This window comes from Dermacentor albipictus, chromosome 1 (assembly GCF_038994185.2).
Source record: "Dermacentor albipictus isolate Rhodes 1998 colony chromosome 1, USDA_Dalb.pri_finalv2, whole genome shotgun sequence".
Taxonomy (NCBI): domain Eukaryota; kingdom Metazoa; phylum Arthropoda; class Arachnida; order Ixodida; family Ixodidae; genus Dermacentor; species Dermacentor albipictus.
In genome coordinates, this window is record NC_091821.1 from 436,598,402 (window position 1) to 436,618,959 (window position 20,558).

The 20,558-nt window shown below is 42.9% G+C and overlaps 1 protein-coding gene across 4 annotated transcripts in view; it reads right to left on the reverse strand.

The window, feature by feature from the left end:
- Window positions 1-20,558, reverse strand: part of Uggt (UDP-glucose-glycoprotein glucosyltransferase) — a 190,324-nt gene that overhangs the window by 75,256 nt on the left and 94,510 nt on the right. For all 4 annotated transcript variants that reach the window (XM_065439706.2, XM_065439714.2, XM_065439733.2 and 1 more), the window contains exons 5-13: window positions 20,050-20,165; window positions 18,923-19,115; window positions 14,551-14,647; window positions 13,538-13,613; window positions 11,240-11,340; window positions 6,129-6,289; window positions 2,862-3,017; window positions 2,230-2,316; window positions 1,405-1,524 (exon numbers count right to left, since the gene is read on the reverse strand). In XM_065439706.2, the coding sequence (XP_065295778.1) occupies window positions 1,405-1,524; window positions 2,230-2,316; window positions 2,862-3,017; window positions 6,129-6,289; window positions 11,240-11,340; window positions 13,538-13,613; window positions 14,551-14,647; window positions 18,923-19,115; window positions 20,050-20,165 (1,107 nt within the window). The remainder of the gene's footprint in view (window positions 1-1,404; window positions 1,525-2,229; window positions 2,317-2,861; window positions 3,018-6,128; window positions 6,290-11,239; window positions 11,341-13,537; window positions 13,614-14,550; window positions 14,648-18,922; window positions 19,116-20,049; window positions 20,166-20,558) is intronic.

A 20,558-nucleotide genomic window follows, 5' to 3' on the forward strand; every position in this document is an offset into this window, starting at 1 on the left:
ATTTCTTTCCAGTTTTTCTCCAAAATACTGAAGGACTTTCCCACATTTATGCGGGCGGATTATCGTAAGGCCAACCTGCGCGGCAGAAGAAAGAACTGCACATCACATGACACTATCATTGCTCCGTGCGCAGTTGGCACCGAAAGTAAAGAGCAGGCACCATCCACACCGTTTCATTGTCAAGTTCGGCGTGTATTGTCCCCTGTCATAGATTCTAATATCTGGAGGGTCACGGCAAGTTCACATGAAGCTAATGGCCTGGATCCAGTGTGGCTATGACGAAAATTCTCCCCTGTTCCATGTGGTAATGGGGCACAAGATGTCATAGAGTGCTGGCCACTAATACGTTCATATGGCTGCCACATCAGTAATCAGTCCCAATATCATTTGTGCGGGTTAGATTGATGTCTGTTGAAATGGTGTGAAGCTCATCGCCGTGTATCCAACACGACCTGCATGCCCATCGCATGCTTTCGCACTTTCTGAAATATGTGCTGCTAATGTTTCTGTTCCATTTGTCTGTGTCACATTATCATTTTGACTGGCCCTGTCGACCCAGATGAATGTTGTGGGTGGAACTGGCTGATGTCGCACTGTTCTGCAAATAGTGACGTTCAAGCGCTGTGTGTGCGATCCCCGCATTGGGCCGACGTCAAGAAGCTCTTGCACTGACTAAGTCTGAAACCGCGTCAGCCTGGGTGACCCATCTGCGGCACACTCGGCGCTTCTTTTGCAGCAAAAACGAAGTGAAACGTTTGCTTCGGTGGCATCAAGCATGAAGGGCTCAGTGGTGTGAGCGACAAGCGGCACTGTGCGGGTCTGTACAACGAATATGTATATTGAATATTCGCAAAATCGAACAGTAGATAATTGATTTGCGAAGAAAATTATTTGAACCTGCACTATTCGAGTCGGTGATACTCGAGTATTCACACAACCCAAATCATCACGCATGCCCGCTTTAGCACATGTAATCTAATCAATAAAGACATCAGCAATAAAGCTGAAGTGCATTCTTGCTAGGGCTATCCCCAAAAAATTTAAAATAGGGAGGAGCAAACTTGAATTCGGCATCAAAAGATGACCACAGGAAGAATGTTTACAGATCAAGTTAAGTCCTTCTTTGTACCTCCCAATATAGTGAAAGTGCTACATACAGACCAAGCCCAATGCTCTAATAGACTCAGATCCAGATTAAGGACGAGGAAGAAAAAGAAGACTATTATGAAAGTGCCATCAACAACCAACCCATTGATTTAGGCACAGCGCAAAGATGACCAATCATGAGGCCACAATTTCTAACTTGTGGCTCAAGCTGTACTGTGTAGGTGGGAGCTATGAATTGCTGCAGCTAGAAACACATTCAACAAGTGGGCCTCAACTCTTGACAGTAGCGATGCTTACCAGGTTGTACATGTTCTTGCGCACATGCCTCAGCATGCCGGGATAGGTGGGCCGCAGCATGTCCTGGACGCTGCTTGGCCAGGTGCGGTACACTGGGTCAGTTTCAATGTCATTGATATACTAGGGGGGAAAAAGAAAGACAGGCAGGTTATTTTTTGCCAGGCAGAATCTCGAAGCAAGGTTCCTTTGATGCCAAATCACTGCAAAGATAAACTATGTCTCCGCACCATGCAGATCATCCATCGTAGACTGAGCATTACATATTAAGTGCCAGAAAACGAATACCAACAATGGTAATGGTACCACGAAACGACAACCCTGGTACAAATGAACAGTAAACAACGAAAAGCATGCAAGCATAGGAAGGGAACCCTGTACCTTCAGTTTATCTGTATGACGCTTTGTGACAGCCTAGGCAGGGGCTTTTTCAAAAGATGCAGAATAGCACAAATAATTCTGCCCTAAGCAAAACGATCACACAGTAGCAACTTACAACATCATGGTAATGGTGTTGTAGTTGTAATTCAGGCAGTTAAAAGCCACCAGTATTGATACTGACAGGTTGTTTTTCTTTCAAAAATTGGTCAAGCAACCCCTCTCTTTCAGCAATAATGTGCACTAACTGAAGTCTGTTCTGTGCTACCTAAACATATGTGGCCCCCTTGTTGATCCAACACAAGATATGCTTTCCAATATTATAACACAAGAACCAAACCACATTCTGTGTGGTCAGGCCTGTTCACAAAGCATTAAGATGTACAATTCCACACAGAGATGCATGCACTAAGTTCTAGATGGCAAATGACGACTACAGGGCTGACTCACCAGCACTGCAGAGTCTCTGATGTCAACTCCGTATTCTTGTTTGTTGTTTACAAGGTCCACTTTCACCAAGCTTGGGATGAGATCTTTCTGCAAGTAGAACACACACACATCCTCTTTTAACTTGGCAGCTATTTTAGGCCACAACATGTTGTAAAAACATGTTAACAAAAGGCCTTTAACCAGATTTCAGTATGTCCAATTTGCTTCTATATTTTTTTTGTATCCATATCCAAAAGTGTTCAGCAGCTTATTGTGCACCCACTCACAGTTTCATTACCAAAGTGTTGAGATGTGAAAGAACCTACACCAGCAGCAACACAGGTGCCACTTTCTGGCGTCTGTTAACAACTTAAGCTCTATTTTCGACCTTCCTTGATTGCTTGTTTAAAGCTGCTATCAACATACTCTGAAATATAGCGAGAAATTAGGCTAGTTGGTGTTAATTCACCTTGTAATGCCCTGAGTAGAACTGACCGCGACAGAACACACCAGACAAGGAGCCCGAGAGAGTGCAACTGTCATCCTTGTCTGGTGTGTCTTATTGTCATTAGTTGCACTCAGTGCACGACAAGAGGAATAAAAATACCGAGTGACAAAATGATGGCAATGAAGGCACCATGACAACCACTCACAGGGATGCCGATGTTGTGCAGGCCCTCGAGCAGCCTGGTCTCCTGCTTGAGACTCTGCAGCAGGCTGAAGAGGTCAATGACGTCCACATCATAGTACAGGCCATTCAGGAAGAGTGCCCCATCCGCAGGTTCCAGGCTGAGCGTATGGGCAAATGCCTGCACGCAGCAAGCCCCAGGAAAATAAAAATATGTCATTCTAACTATATATTGAACATAAAAACCCATTTATTTAGCAAACGATCAACTTTCAGGTCAGGGGCAATTGGAGATCGCTGGAGAGGCCTTCAGCTTGCAGTGAGCATAAATAGGATGATTATGATGATGATGATTAATAAGCTTTCAAGCTGCTACAAGGCCCAGAGTCACGTTTATGCATTCCCAAGGCAGTGATGCATAACTGCCTACTTCATTAATCTCTGTTCGGCCCTTAAGCAGGCACCACTCAATTTCTTACTTTGGGAACTTTAGACTTTTTCCCACTAAACAATATTTACATCTAAAACCTTCTGCTTAACAGAGTTAGTCTAAAAGAGACCTACTACTATGAATAAAATGTTCATGCAGTTTGGTTATGTCATACAAAAACACAGTGATACAAAGCGATTTTTCTTTTTTTTCATTGAAAACAGTTTTCTTATGCAGAAAAAGAGATAGTGAATGAGAAAGAAAATTTGTGCAGCTCAATGTGGCACCCACGTGCCACGATCTAAACCACTGTCATGCAAATGACAAGCATGATGCGTGCGGAAAGAACATCAAGCTGTATGCAGAACACTTGCCAGAACAGAGCAAAAGCAGTTGTAGTTCACTGTAAGAGAGTTTAAAAAGAAACACACACACAAGAAATAAAAAGAGAAGTTTTCGTACAACTATCTACATGACAGCTGAAATGTCAGGTATGTAGAACTACTGCGCAAGTGCACTTCTTTAGAGCCAAAGAGCTGCTGAATGAGTGCATGATCATAATGGGCCCTTGTTGCAATAATATGCCATTAAGCTTGACCCCTCCCTTGCACACACCCACACATACACATGCACATACACTTGCAGCATATTTCATGATGATGCATGGAGAGTGCACGCTGTACAGCCTCCTCCAACTGTCAAGTGTAACTGAGTATAACTATGTAACTATGTAATGCTATGTAACAAATTATCACTTATTTCAATGCCAGCAACGAAACACGCTCCTTCATTGTATGTTAATGTTCAATGTTGCAGGGAGTTCACCCTTTGGAGTTCTGCAGGTGAACACCAAAAGGAATGACTTATGATATGTGGCCCCAAGGTAGCAATGCTCTGTAGTGAGATATACAGTAAAGGGTCATTAATTTGAATCCTGCGGGGATGCTACAAAAATTCGAATTATACAAAACTTGAACTAATGAAAGTCAGAAAAAAGGTTGCTCAGTTAAGGCACGTATATATTCCGACCTAGCGTGAGTGTGCACGTGCACATGCTACGTCACATTGGTGTGAACAGCATCTATAGTTCGAAGCACTGGCGAAGCCGACGTAACTGCACGCGGCCAACGTGGTCCGACGTGTCCGACATCGAGATGCGAGATGGCTCTTGCTCCATCCGCACATTCGTCGCACTGACTGCGCCAACCCACAATGCATGGCGCGGAGGGAAAAGATGTCGCAGTTTCGCCCGAAAGGCAAAGCATTGATTGTGAATTATTCGATAGCTATACGAAGTAAGGATAGTAGTTTTATCGGCCATATAGCTTGTAAACGTTTGCTTGCTAACTAAATGAACAATCACAGTGTCACGCGCACACTGGCAAGCATGAAGACATCTCGCTCAATGACCATGGAAACTCCCTGAAACATGCTGGAGTGAGGAATCGCAGCCGAAGCAGCGAGCAAATTGACCTTAGTACATCTCTTGCTTCAATGCGAAGGAAACATAGAAAGCACATCGCATATACGGAGCTACTGGCACTATGTGCGCTCTGCAAACATTGCAGATTGCTTTGAAGATGAGGCCCATACAGGTGTGCACTTAGACACGTCGCAGATGGCTTTAAAAATACAGCACCTGTATGGCCATGCTGTGCAGGCGCAGCATGGCCTTGAGAGAGGAAGAGAAGGAAAATCTTCAGAGAGGAAGAGAACCGGCCTGCAAGAGAGGAGTTGGACACGCCTGGCCAGGTGCAAATGCGTCTCTCTCCGGTCAGGCCAAAACAAAGGGCCGCAGATGGAAAGAGCAAAGCTGCGTGCCCCGCAAGGCGATGCCAGCGTCGCCAACGTGCTTCCGCACACTAGCACTATCTTTCCCTCCCCTTTTCCCCCTCCCCAGTGTAGGGTAGCCAACCGGGCTCAGTCCTGGTTAACCTCCCTGCCTTTCATTTATCATTTGATCTCTCTCCCCCATCCATGATGGCACGAAGTTCGAATTATTGGCGACGGTGCGGATTTCAGTGTGAATTAGCAGGATACGTTACATATCGCTTTCAACAAATTGTTGGACGGACCGCAGCGGCTACTTCAAATTATCTGAAAATTTGAATTAACGAGTTGTGAATTAACAAGCTTTTACTGTATATCATTGTCTTCCGCATAAATGGCCGGCTTGTTAGCGCTCATATTTCACGCTCAGGTGCGATTTATCAATGCTTACCATTTAATACCTTGCCCGGAAGCAGCACTTGCCCTGCTTTGTTCGGAATAAATCACAACAAGTACATTGTCTGTAGCCAGGAGTTAAAGAGTAAGTGACAAAAATTAATGCTGCGCTGCTTGTCACTGTTACAGTGGAATGTGATGCGCATTGTGTTTCACTGTAACTGTGACAGACAGCACCATCTTTCTGTCACTAAGAAAACTATACTTTTCGTTTAGCAACGAGGTAGACAAATCACACTTATAATTTATTCTGGATGAAACAGGCGAGTACTGCGTCGAAACACAGTATTAAATTGACTACACTACAAAATGCCGACTTGACGTGAAACTTCAGCACAAACGAGCCAGTGGTTTAAAAGGGGAGCAATCTTTACCTAGCTCCCTGAGTTATGTAACATCCAGCATATACGAAATCTGCAATGAATTCACCATTTAGGTGTGAATAAAAGGAAATGGTATTTTCTGAATGCTCTTTCCGACTGCATTCTAAATTTCGGTTCAAGGTCACACAAGAAATAGAGAAGTGCCCAGAAACCACAAGTACAGGAACAGAATGTTTGGAGTAAAGTACACGAGAAAGCCCTTTCCACAATAAAAAAAAAAAAGAAAACGGGAAAAGGAGTCAAAGCAACGCACGTGCTGGTTGCCCTCCACTTCTTTCTTGAGCTCGGAGCTCACGGCGATGTTCACGAGCGAGCGTGCCTGCGAGGGGAAGTTCTGCGAGGTGTCCCTCATGGTGCGCAGCGCATCCTCGGGTGGGGCAAGCAGGATTTTCTGGGCCGCTTGCAAGCTCAGCTCTGCGCAAGAACAAACACCGGCACACATCACCACCCGGAGGGCATGAAATAAAACGCATTCCTTTAGCACTGGCTCAAGTTTCTATTTGACATACCACGGCGGCGAAATGGAGTCACCAACATGGCAGTTTGCACTGTCTTGGGTTACTACTAAGGCAAAACTGGCCTTATTTCGTTTTGCATAGAGTGTTTGCACAAGGCCAGACAGAGACTTCTGTTGGAGAACAACCCATTGACACTCACACCAGTAGAAAATAAACATGCATTCTCAAGGTGACGTGGTACCTTGTCTCTTCATTTACTAGTGTTCGGTTACACCAACTCTGCAAACAAATAGCTGTGAAAAGCCTTTCAGCAATTAGACACTTTAATGTTATGGTGTAGAGACAGTGATGAACTAGAAGATATATATACTATATATGAAAGAAAGGAAAGGCAGAGAGGCTAACCAGAAGAAAAGAGAGAGAGAGAGAGAGGAACAGAGTACTTGCACACAATCACAACTGTTCGTGGCACAGGAAAACATATAACACTTCTCAGTGCTAAAGCTACTCCTGCAGGTTTGTTGTCCATCAGAACTGCAACCATGTATTTGTAGTCGTTTCTGCGATGGCTTGTGAGGTCGGTATTCTACAATGACTTGTTCTGACAATGATGTGCTATTGATGGGAGCTAGCACAGCCACTAGCGTTTGTCTCTGCACTATAACAAGTGATACTGCCAAAACTTTGAGTTAGAAACCTACACTGTTTATTGTATGCACTTGGACCCAGAAAGCCAAGCAACACTCAAGTTACAATGATAACAGTGAGCATGATCGTCAGTCATTTAATCTAATCTCATCACTCAGTTCTGGCCAGTATTTATTTATGTCTCACTGCATATTCCATGGTAACCACAGGTGCTTGCACACATTTGAGAATGTACAATGCTATTCACGTCATGCATGCAATCTGATCAGACATGTCTACAGAACTACAGAACCGACAGAACCGACAACACTACAGAACCGACAAAGACATTCAAGAAGTTTCAGACACAGCAGATACATCTTGCACCAAGCGATAACTTGGTAACAGTAACAATCTGGTGAAAGCTGTCACCGGCAAAACGTAAAACAATGCACATGCAACACATTGAACACCAACAGCTATACAGAATGACACTTGTTTGTGTTAAACAATACTACTGCAATGAGTACATAGTATTGTGCCCCGAGTGCAGCAGCACCCCTTCACAATATGATATGCTATGAACTTAGACACAAAAGTGGAGAAGTGTACATGATAAGCACCTACCAACAATAGGACAATGGACTCAGTTCTTACAGCAGCAGCAGCAAACAACAAAAGGCACTGACAAGCCAGTCCCATGTAAATCCACAAGGTGGAGGAAATTTCATGAAAGAGAAAATTATCATTCCTTTGAGAGTGCTGCCAAGTTAAAGAAATGCCCTGCCTCCGCTATCCATAGGCAGGAATTTCACTGAAATATGATTGCTGCGGCAAGGCTACAGTTAATCCCAGATAGGAGAAATGCCCATAAAGAGAGCTTCAGCTTGCTAATGTAAACTACTGGAAATACATTGAGGTGTGCTTAAAGAAAAGCCAAGGATGCTACAAGCAAATGTACAATACAGTATGAATAGCGAATTGATAACATAATAGCTGATTCTCTTTTCTTTTTTGGAATCTAACAAAATGAAAAATTAAATTGTGGGGTTTAACACTCTGAAGCTGCACACTGGGCTATGAGAGGCGTTGTAGTGGAGGCTTCCGAATTCATTTTTTAATGTGCACCTAAATCTAGGCACAGTAAAACCTTGTTAATTCAGATTTCATGGGATGGAAAAAAAATGCCCGAATTAACTGAATGCCGGAATATCGAGGGTACCAGGAGTGACAAATGCTTAATACATCAGCACAATATTATTTACCAAATGAATCGGCAAATACTGTTTCTACTTTGCACAAAAGCAGTTTGTAAGTTGCAATTCACTCATCTCGTGACTGACTGATTAGCGGTCGTAGTGGGGAAGGCCTAGTGCCTTCTTTCGCATTGCGGGTGTGGTGCAAAACCTGCGTCTTCATTCAAGACATGCTTTTTGCTGCTAAACGCACATCCCAGTTATTTTTTCGCCAGTGAGCTGATTAACAACAGATTGTCATTCTATGGCAATATAGCTGGCAGATTTGATGCCAGGCAGGCGGGTTGTGATATCAGCAATTCGTTGCACTGAGTCAAAACGAAACCATTGCTCGCTGCAACCACTGCGGACGAAACTGTGGTCAACGCCGCTATCACGAATACTGACTAAGCAGTTCTGAAGGCACGCGCCCTATGCAGTGTCATGCGCAGTGGTAAACGCAACAGTAAGGGCTATAAAGACAAATAACCCTGAAGCATTCCAGCATTCCTGTTGTTTTCCACTGATGAATGGTGACGTGTACCTTGCCACTTCGTTTTGGTTGGACACTTGAGGCAGTCCACATTCGCCGCGTTCCAAGGTTTGTCTGAATTAACCAGCGTGCAGCCAAATACATTCAAATTAACTAGTTTGATGTCATGAAATATTGCACATGCCTGACGGGAACACAGGAAGAGTCCAAATTATCCGATTTTATGATTTAACAGAGGTCGAATTAACGAGGTTTTACTGCACAGTCAACCGCACAAGTTAACGAAAATTGCGATGGGAGAAAATGATGAATTTTTCAGCAGCCTGTAACTGTAGCCACTAAAAACCACACAGCGTTGTTCGAGTACTAGTAGAGGCTGCAAATGCTAATGCTGGGTTGTATTCTGAGGTTCTGGATATACACACTCAGCTTTTCCTTGGATACCGTGGTCTGTAAGCTACATATAGCAGTTGATTGTACATGATACTCTTTGTTGCAGTAACTACCAGGAGCCGAACGTGCAACCTAGTATTCAGCAGCAGAACACTTTGGGGAACCAGCACTGGCCTGGGAGTGCTACAGCAGTCTAAGTGTACAGTTAAACCTCGATACAATAAAGAGCATAAATGTGGCAATTTGCTTCGTTATAATGAAATTTCATTATATTGAAGTACAGTAGTCGAGGAATTTTTCTTACAGGGCTGCAAAATATTACAAATGATTGGGCAATCGGAAAAAGTAAAATAATCATTTTGTTGAATGTGAGAATCGGCAATGAAAGATACGGTTTCATGCTTCGTCGATGATATCTTCCCATTGGCAGTACAAAGTGAAGCCAGCCATGCTTTCACGCCCATTCCCCTCTCGGCTGATAGTGCGGCCCACAGTGAGACATTGTTATAATGAAGAGTGCTGGCAGCATGGGAGTGAATGCTTTGTCTAGCTCGCTTCAGGGTGTCTCCAAAACTAGAGATTATGCAACATCTAGTACTAAATGCACGGGAAGACAGCGCACATGATGCCATCTCGGCATGCCCACTCTTTGCACAAGCAGCAGATTAGCTCTAAAGCAGTGCGCAGGGGTTCCGTTTGCGCTCAGCCATGCTGACAGCGATGGGAAGCCAAAGCTGCGCTAGAAGAGAAGACACTCGCCAACCGTCATCCCATTCCTCCCTTGCGCACTTGATCGCGTTACCACGAGCTAGCTCCTCTTCCTTTCCCCTTGCTCATGCGGGGAAACTACCCACAAACTAGCCCCACAATGTGTTTTGCTGCTCATTCAATGACCACAAACTCGCCGTCACAACACGAACGAGCTGTTCATACCATGTCTTGGAAACTTGAGACTATGAAACTGCCAACGCTAGATGTGTGGGAACAACAAAATGCGTGTGAAGCCACCAACCATTTCGACTCGACCTTTGCACTTGCTGTGGAGCGATTATCTCCAATTTATAGAGTGTACACATGAGAGGAGGACACATACGCATTCCTGACCCCCCATTGCCTGCTTGAGTGCTTGATAAAGTTACCATGAGTTCACTCACTCCCAGCACTCTTGCACAGAAAGCATCGTCAGATCTTGCATTTCTCTAAGCCCTACCAGCTTCTGTGTGCTCTGTTGCCTCTGCAAGTTGTTTACCAATGTGACAAATGGTGCAGGGGTGTTTCCTGCCTATCTGCCTACAGTGTACTGGCATGTGCGCTTTGACAGCGGTTATGCCGTTCAAACTTTTCACGCAGGACACTTGAAGTAATGTTTGCCTTGGCTGACATTTTTATAATTTTTCGCTAGATTAACTGGCCATACAGGCTCCAAGTCCATGCTTGAGATGACCGAAAAGTTCATTAAATTGAAACTGCGTCACAAAATTACTTTGTTACATCGCGAAAGAAAATAGATGGTTTTCAGTGCAACTAAGATAGGGAAATGCAAATAGTTCATTACATCAAGGTTTGACTGTATTGGAATTGTGCATAAACACACTTCATAGCATTAAGGTTCAAAACACATGGTCTTCTTTGGACCACAAGTTATAATAAGTTAGATAATTTGTAACTATATCGAGAATGCCATTGTACTGAAGTCCACAATACCGAGGTTTAACTGTACTAAACTAAAATATGCCGACACTGGTCAGCAGGGAGGCCACAAAAATTTATATGTTGAATGATGAGAGACGCGTGCCTGTGTCAATGCTTGCTAACACACAACTCATCCAGCCGAGCCCTGTCCACGAGAAAGAACATTCCAAGGTCCATGTGCACTCCTGTGTTCTTGCACATCAGTGCCTAGTCAGGTCAGACACTGGACACACGTTCCTCATGACAAGTGGTGAATTTTCTGATGCAAAACTGTGGCATGTTCTACTAAAATGTGTTACCTCCACCTTCTAGGGTATGTGTTAAGGTGCTTATGTTGGCACAGAAAGTTTCAGTGATGGTTGCCAATAGCCACTAAGCTACCAAGAAGGATAAATCTGTTCCATCTGAGAATAACAGGTGCCAGATGTCAGTGCAAAATGAGGTGGCCCACAAAAGCTGTGCTCACCTTGCAGCTCCCACACCTTCAGGGCAGCTAGCTCAGTTCCAGAGTTGGTCAAGTGGGACTTGAGCACATTCAGCTTGTCCTTCTTGTCAGGGTAAAGCTCCCTGGTAGGAAATAAGATTACATAGGTGATTCTTTTTCCAACTTAAAAAAAAAGAAACAGTTGCCTTTTGACATAATGTGATGTACTGCTTCCACTTATTAAAAGACATACTTTATTTATTTGTTAATATCACTGTGTGCACCCAGAGGGCATTATTGCAGTGGGGAAGGTGTAATAAGAACAAGGTAAATGTAAAGTAGAACGAAAATTATATGAACAAAACAATAGGGGTGTGCGAATATTCAAAACTTTTAAATAATGAATCGAACAGTCACGATTCATAAATGCAAATATTTTTCAAATACTTTTCCAATATTTCGATACGTCAACTGTGCCCTATTAAACATAATATTGGACCGAAAGTATGGAAATTTTCACACCAATGGCAGTAGTATAGACACAAAACATGAGAACTTGCATGATGGAGCAGGCTATGTGGATTAGGTAGTGATAATTTACAGGCTATACAGTGATCATTCGTACTTTCTGAAGAGTTCTGTGCATGCGAAGAACTACACATAATATTATATTAATTGCGATAACGACTGTTCATTATTACAAAACTATCAGGAAACCATTAGATATTCGATTCAATTTGCTTCTAGCACTATTCAATTTGCATTCGATTCGGCCTCAAAAATCACTGTTCGGACAAACCTACAAAACAAACATGGAACAACAGTGTCAACCACTTGTAGAAAGGTGCCAAAAAGATTTACAGGGTGTAGTGTGGTAACATACAGTTCCTCATCATGACTGCACATCATGCATATCTCGGTTGAGTATGGTGGCAAATGACTCAGTGGATGCAACAACAGCAGTATCAGGGAAGTTCCACTCATATATTGTATGTGGGGGGAAAAAAGACAACCTGCATGCCGCAGCATGACACTGAATCTCTCCTATTTTCTTACTGTTATCATTCTTTCGGAAAAAGTAAGCTGGAGCCTTCAAGCATACCTGCCGATTTATGTTAATGTTGTTGTGGGCTAACAGGCCGAAGAAGAAAAACCTGAAAAAGTGGCGTATAGTTCCTAATGAATCCAAAGTTAACCAAAAGCAAAAGCATCTCGAATGCCACAAGCTAGTAACGTGTTGGCAAGCACATCAATTTCAGCCTCAGTCACGCACACAAATGCACAGCTAAAAATTACAGCACATTAGCATATGGGGAAATAGAGTGCAGTGTGAAGAGCCAGCAGTTGCTAGCTACAGACCAAGTATTTCATGAAACCATGTGAGCCTTACATACTGTATTTACAAGAACCTAACACAGATATTTTTATCAGAGAAAATGGGTCTAAAAATTGCCTGCACGTCACAAGTGGACACAAACCAAAACCACGTTCGCAGCGTTGGCAACAGCCTATCGCCATAAGCGCAGCATCATCACCATCAAAAGGTGGCGACAGAGAGTGTTTTTGACATTCGTGTGAAGGTTGCCATGGGTTCATTTTGAGCTTGACTGTAACCTGGAGCGGTACTCTCGGTGAATCACTTTCAGAGAGACTATCCCTCTCGTGAGATTTCATGCGACTGGACGCCAGATGCGCTGACGTATACGAACACCAGCATTTTTGGAACTGTGTCAAGCTCACTATCTGCATGCAGTGAAAGGAATGCTGTCGGCCACATACTTTGTGAAGTCTGATGCAGTCACATACAATTTTGCGAAAGTGATCACAGTGTCTCTAAAGTTATCGCTTGAGAATACCGCTCCTATGTACTTGGCATCTACGACCAATGAAGCAAGAATGGCAGACAACATGCCGCTTTCATTATGAAAGCTTTTGATAAATAAGTTTCCCTTCTGTGCAGGTCTCGTTTTTTTCTGTTCACGAATGTGGGGGGCATGCTATATTTTTCTTATATATATTGGGGGCATGTTATACATTCAGGTGCACTTTCATTTTCGGACTGTAAGCTCGTGAAAGTTGGGTGCGCATTAGAATCGTGTAAATAGTGTATTCTCTTATTCTGTAAAGTATGCAATTATGGCCAAAATAAATACAATGTATGGCTCTTCCATATATGATAACACTCATTCACACAAACACCCTCATCATTATAACCTTAAATACTCCACAGTGTTACATGAAAAAAGTGTTTATAGAAACCTGAGGCCTGTTTCACAAGTACTAGGGCGTGAAGCCCAGAAATCCCAAGACACCTGTGCCAGTGCAAAGGAGAGAACTCACTTCAGCTTCTTGAAGTCGAACCCTTCCATGTTTTCAACTTTTTCGACTTCCTCAGAATCCACCACATTTTTCTCCTCTGCGAACAAAGAGCAAAATAAACCCCACTTTTAGAGAGCCACAACTCAAGCACTAAATTAAGATGACACAAACAAAACCAAGGCTAGGCTACATACAAGACACTGGCTCAAGTATTCAGGAGGGACAAACCCGCAATATTTAGTTTTTAAACATGCCCCGTGTGATCATCAAACTTTCTTGGTGATTGGGTTTTATTGTAGCAGAACACAAGCTAAAATACATTTTTGTGCGACTAAATTGCAGTGTATGTCACAGATGAAGAAAGTATAAACTCACAACTCGTTTTTTTTTACCTCACACAACTGACATCAACAGGTCATGAACACAGAGAAGCTTAATTGATCAATCAATGGTTACATGATGAAAGGACAGATCATGTATAATACAATATAACCAGGTCACGTATCATCAATTATTATTTTTTCTTTTTTGACAAGGTAAGTGGCGGTTAACTTGCACATTTACCTGCACATTTACGGCCTACTGTGACACACCGCAACACGAAATGAGCTGCTCGGAGTGGCGTCAACAACTTAAGAAACCATGTCAAGTGGTGTCAGCAGGCTGAAGATGTGTGATGAAGAAAACACGTCTAGCCACCGTCAGTTGCTTCACTAGCCCCACCAGTACAAACAACCGTGCAAGTTTTTTAGTGACTGATTGATAGCATCCCAAAGCAACTTTGCTGATATGAGGGATGCCACAGTGCAGGACTCACGGTTGTGGCAGCTGGGTTTTGAACCTGCGACCTCGTGCACAGCTGAAGAACACTGTAGCCACTGCACTGCTGCAACTTTTTTTTTTACTTGATGCTAAATTTAGTCTTTGCATTTCTCTCCTACTTACTTCTCAAATCAGCAATGCTTTTGTATTTGAGGCCAAATTAATGTTTCTGAATGAACTTCAACAAAATGTAACAAAAGTTTCGGAGTCACCTTTAACCTTAGTGTCGTCTTGAGCCTTGTATTCCGTGCTCTTAATAGCAAGCTCCACTCCATAACCGGACAGCCGGACCTTGCTGGCAGAGGGCGTCTGAAGAGGGAATACATGGCAGGGGATCAGCACCAATAAGCATTTATATATAAAAAAAAACTCTGGCACAGATAACTACCAGATATCCTTTAAGCCTACCACATACTACCAGAGGACTGGCAATAAAAATTTACCACTCACGGCAGTACCGTGCAAATTAAGTGATTGCCCATAGCTACCACATTTTCACAACTACCGCATCACATTTCTTTAGAAGCATTGCATCGCATTTACAACCACTCTCCTGTTTTGCCATCTGAAATTGGTGCCCCATGCTCCAAACTCACTTGGAATATAGTAATCTAAGAAAATACCTAAAACTTCAAGAATTTCTTGCTTTGCTACAGAACTACTGCTAATTGCTCAAATCTACTTTCTTTTTTTTTCTGTGCGCAAATTGATTAGTACTGATATGCGAGAGAGTGCTTGGGGAAGCTTGATATTTAAAAAATCCTTCAGCAGCACTAGCACAATCAGGGAGGCATTCCGTAATAGTCCACCTAGTGGACTATCCATTTCAGTCACTGCTGATTGGATGCAGCTGTACGAGCGAGGAGGATACGAGCGGCCCCAGCCAATCAGCAGTAGCCAAAATGGATGGTCCACTAGGTGGACTCCTACAGAATATGTTCCCAGTTGTCAGTATTGCGTACAATTTTTCTAATGAAAGAAAAACCAAAAGGAAAGCACAACAAACCAAAAGTTTCAACTATTTATGCACCATGCAAGCCCAGAAGCACATCAGGCAGCATGCAACAGGGGCACCCTCACTGCTCAAGCTAGTAACGAATTTGCAAAGTAAACCAACTAAAACCAATTATTAAAAAGCTATATTCGTTATGAAAGACTAAAAGAAAAGGCTATCATAAACACATCCAGAAGCATCACATCAGAAAGGGTTCAGTTCCAATAGATGTACAACCACAGTATATTTAACAGAAATGAATGTTGAATTGCACGCACAGCCGACTTATATCTGTGCCATGCAGGCCCACAAAAATTACATTAGCTGCTTAATGACTTAAAGTTTAATGCCATCCGCACACTTACGCACATACCAATTTAATGACATTAAGACTTCATGCAACCTGCAACATGTGCATTTTCACGACTCCTTCGTTTGGTGAATACATACTCTTGCTCCCAGTGCTAGTAGCAGCAGGTACGTGCAAAATGCACATTTTTGAAGTAAACTGAACTTATTCTATATAAAATGTACCTATTAAGGGAAGACCCTTGGTACCCGAAAACCTGGCCAAAATGTTTTTTCGTGCTTCTCTGCTCCAGGTTGGTGTAGAGCATCTATTTTTGCTTGATTGAACCCATGTACCATTCTTGACCAATTGAATTTAGCATTTGCTTCAACACACTATGAACACATTCTGAAACGTTTTTCATATTTTTCTCTAAACAGCATTTCTGATGGTGTTGCACTTGTGGAGCGACAATATCTCTGGTTCTGCTTATCCTATTGCAATAATTATTTTTTGACAGAAAAGTAGACAATGAGAAAGTGAAGTAGGCCTAAAGTATGAACAAATAGTAAATATTACAGAAATTTTCAAACAGTAATACCTTGTCCTGGTCAATACTACGGGTTCTTAATTTTAAAAAATTCTGAGGACACCTAAGCATTTCTTATGAGTTATGAATGCGAAAGCATTAATGTCTAATTGAACAGCGCTGAGCGGTCCTATGGAGTTTTGCACTGTGAGTAATGTTACCATAGCGGCATGTGCAGCCCGAGCCAGCAAGCAGCAGCAGCCTGTGGTGCCAACACCGCACGCCACCAACGTCCTGTGTGACGAGAGACGCCTCTCACACAAAGCCTGGCGCGTGAACGCGGCACTTCCTTTCGTTCGCTTCGCTTCGTTAAGGCGTGCTCGAGATGTGGCGTCTCGGCCAATGGGAATCAAGGTGCTTTTTCGCTGCTCCAGACGACGGACGCTGGCTTTTTTGCTAAGTGAGCCATTAAATGCTTTCACACAAAAAGTTTGACATGCCGCCATAAGGACGCCTACCACAAGGTGATTGCACACGAACACAGAAAACAAGCTACAATTTTGCACCTGCAGCAGAAAAGAATAATGTTTGCTTTAAGCAGTCTATTGTGAAAACACCAAAGCACAAGCAGCAATGCTGCATTACTTGAAGCATTAATTTCCTTTTTAAAGCATGATCTCATTCCTGCTGATTCCTGCTGGTTCCTGCTATCACTGACGCTGTGTATATTTGTTTGCACCACCTATCACAAGTAAGCTCTCTGCTTGATGCATGATGCAGCTCCACTCAGATGGAGAAGCGGTTTAGCTCTTTCCTCTTTTGTTTTTCTTTAATGCCAGGAAAAGCATATATTCTTCCTGGTTTTATTGTTTATCACCTTATTTCAAGAAATGTACATTGCCACCTATACTGTGGGCATACCAAACTGTAACTTCATTGTTGGTATTTTTCTGGCTGAAGCAGAGCAGATGTAACTCTTGAAAGAGGGACCGAAAGGTATGTTAAAAAAAAGAAGAAAGAAAAGAAAACCCAAGCAAGTGCAAACAAAAACAATAATTTGTGATTTTACTGAAGAGTACTGGGAGTATAAAAAACCCTTATATGTATATAAGGCGCATTTCTTGACCATGGTTTTCAATTTGTATAATATACCCCAGTCACACGGACACTTTCAAAGTCCTTTGAACCAAAGGGCCTTTACTTCAAGGGAAGATGTGCCCTGTCACATTAGTGCATAAAATAAGGCCTAGATGAAGGGAGCTTTGAGTCAAGCAAGTCTGCGTTTGTCCTTTGAAATTTCAAGGGAATACTCTTGAGAAGTAAGTAAAAATTACAGAAATTTTACAGAAGTAAAAATTTCCGTATAGATACGGAAGTTCAATTTGTACCTGTTAAAAACAAGTTTCACTGTATAATAGAGGTCTCTAAACACTAAACACTATTATGACACTAGCAATGTCAATGTTGAATGGGCCGGCACAGCGATGGCATAGCCTGTCACTATCAACAATATTGACGCAACATGGGTGCCATGTTTGATTTCGTTATCAGCTTCTATGCGTCGAAGTGTCTTTGCTTTTTTTCTACCTGTCGTTAGCTTTTATTATTTTTCTTTTCTTTTTTGGTGGTTGTTGTTGTTCCTCATCAATTTTGCATTTTAGAATATGCTGCAGTTTCTGTTAAAAACTTCAGCGGAGATCACCTGGAGACCACGTAGCGCTAACACATATGCCTTGTGTAGCATTGACACATATCACTTTGGTAACCTTTGGTATGCCCGTGTGACTGGGGTATAAGTTAGGCCATACTAAAAAAAAGTTCAGGCAGATTTTATCAAGATTAAGGTTACTCAAAAAGATGCTCATGTGGTGTAGAAAATTGGTTGCTCTATAGAAGTGATGGTGGCATGCCCTTGTTAGAGCACAGTCAACTGAGAAGAGGTGCTAAGGAGCACCCTCTAACCAAACAGCACACAGTTAAGGCTGAAGAGAATGCTGAATAAAGAAGGATGTCATGGGTGATAGCATTGATAAATGTGCCAATATGGCACACACAGCTCAACGCGTCAAAAGAGAGGCTTCTGCCAGTAACCATCTTTATGTTATGGTGAAAATTGAGCTTATTCAGCTACAGTCCGCAAACCTGCCCCACATTGCCGCTACCTGTGGTGCCACAGGGAGCTGCTTCGAAAATGTGGAGGTTTCATCTCCAGTCATGTTACACTTTTAGATCTTTTTGTTTTCTAACATATCAAGCCTCCATCCACCCTTGGTAAAAATTGCCTACTTCTTTCTGAAAGGAGTGTTATTAGGAAGTGTTTGCTTGTCTGTAAATGTATTAGCATTTGTAGAACACTGGGCTACTGGAGAGGCGTACGGCAGCAACACTGCTTGTGGTCACATCTTGTGATGCGGGTTTTAACCCCAGTACGACAAGCTAACACATCAGTGATTTACCATAACGTACTTGACTGCTGCTGAAGAGTACAGTCGGCAGCAACATAATGGTTAACGCTATGTGACGTTAATTATTTTCCTTCAACAAGACGACGCATGTAACACAAAAATTATCCCAACACATTGCAGTTCGAACGCACTGTAGTTGCACAAGGCATCGCAAGATCCCACTACCAGCTTTACTACTGCTGTCCATGGCTGCGACAACACGGCAATCCATAAATGGTAAGAATTTACGGACAGGCTAAAACTCTCCACGAGGTTAATTCCAGTTTTTCATCAGAGTGCCTTTTTAAATAACAGTCGGACCACCCACCCGAACGAAGTGGCGCAGCACATAGCTGATCTTCCTGCTCTTGGCTCGCTCCTCGAGAGCTTCATGGAAGTGCTTGAAGCCTGGTGCGCCAAGGTCGCCGTGCAGGATCACCACGGGCCTCTGCTGCTGCTGGCTGATGCTTGTAGCAGTGCCACCATAGAAGTGGTCCACCTTGAAGGTGTACAGCTTGGCCCTGCGGCATCCCAGACACAAGACACGCCACATCCGTCAGCAGACACATGTAATTCACAGATGCAGACATGCTTACAGTGAACTGCGTGACGAGGACGCTAAAAAAAAATGTGAGGCTCAACAGTGCTGCGCAGGTTGGCTCAAGACTGTTTTCCACTGGAAGCCAGAAATGACGTCTCAGCCAATGTTAAATGCAGTTGTCTGGACGTCCAGTCTTTGTCAGAGGTTCTGACATATCTGCATGCATCTACCTGGCCTCTCGTTAAAGCGCATACCAGTACCTCAGTAGAGCTTGTGGTTATCCAAAACACCAGAGGTTATAAGAATTCAAGAGTTACGAGAGTTCAAGAGTTAACGAATTCATAAAGAACTAGGAATTTTGGTTCCCCTTTATAAAAGACGAGATTATTGTGACAAAGTTAAAGGGAAAAATATACAGAAAGTGTAAAAATTACATAGCAACAGAAAGTATAAGAAATAAAATGCACTGCAAGGCCAGCTGTGCACTTGGAATAAAAAGGAGGTAAATACAATAAAGGCAAACAAAATTAGCAAATAATTTTTACAGGATCAGCTTCACAGTAACAGCTCTACGACATGGCCCAGTCAATAACAGGCCTTGTCACTCGCAAAGCGATGTTAAATGAATGGCTTCACTTAGTAATGGAAAAAATTGTGTTCAGTACCAAACTTAATTATGATTATGACTGCCCTCCCACTTACTGCCTCAATACGTAAAATACACAGAAAAAAAGACCACAAGGCAGGATGCTCATAGCACTGGCTCTGCAATGTAAGGAGTAGGGTATTTTTTTCTTTTCAGGAATTAGGTATTCGTATCGATGAGGACCACTATTCTTTCTTTTGTTTTTGTGTTTCTGGAAAATGCCCGAGCACTGTTGAAAACACAAATAGAGAAAGAGAGAATCGCTTACTCCTTGTCTCTTTTGCGTAGAGCCTCGTCCAATTCCTCAATGCTACAGATGGTGCCGCCTCCTTGTACCTCAATGACAAACTCGCATTCCTCTGGAAAACCTTTGTCACGGGCAGCCTGCACACAAGGTGGAGCCGATGCATGTAAGTAACTTGCGAACAGATGAAACATGAGAGCGAAATAAATAGAAGCATGTCTCATCACTGTATTAAAGTGCCAGTTCCAATGCTAACAGTTGGAAAAGGCTGCAAGAAACAAGAAGAGTGGCTTCTCTTTCAGGCTGGCACCTGTGAGTAAATAGGAGAAACCTTAAATAGGGAGACAGATGGTGTGACATGGCACCTGACACAATGTGAGCGGTGGATTGGAAAGATGTGTACTCTCGCTGTCGGAACGTGTTGAAGCCCTTATGGGTGCAGTAGTTGATGCGACTGGTCGTGTACCGGGCTAAATGCCAAAAGCATCTCCTGCTTATCTTGGGGCCAACGCTGATTTCCGTATTCAAGTACA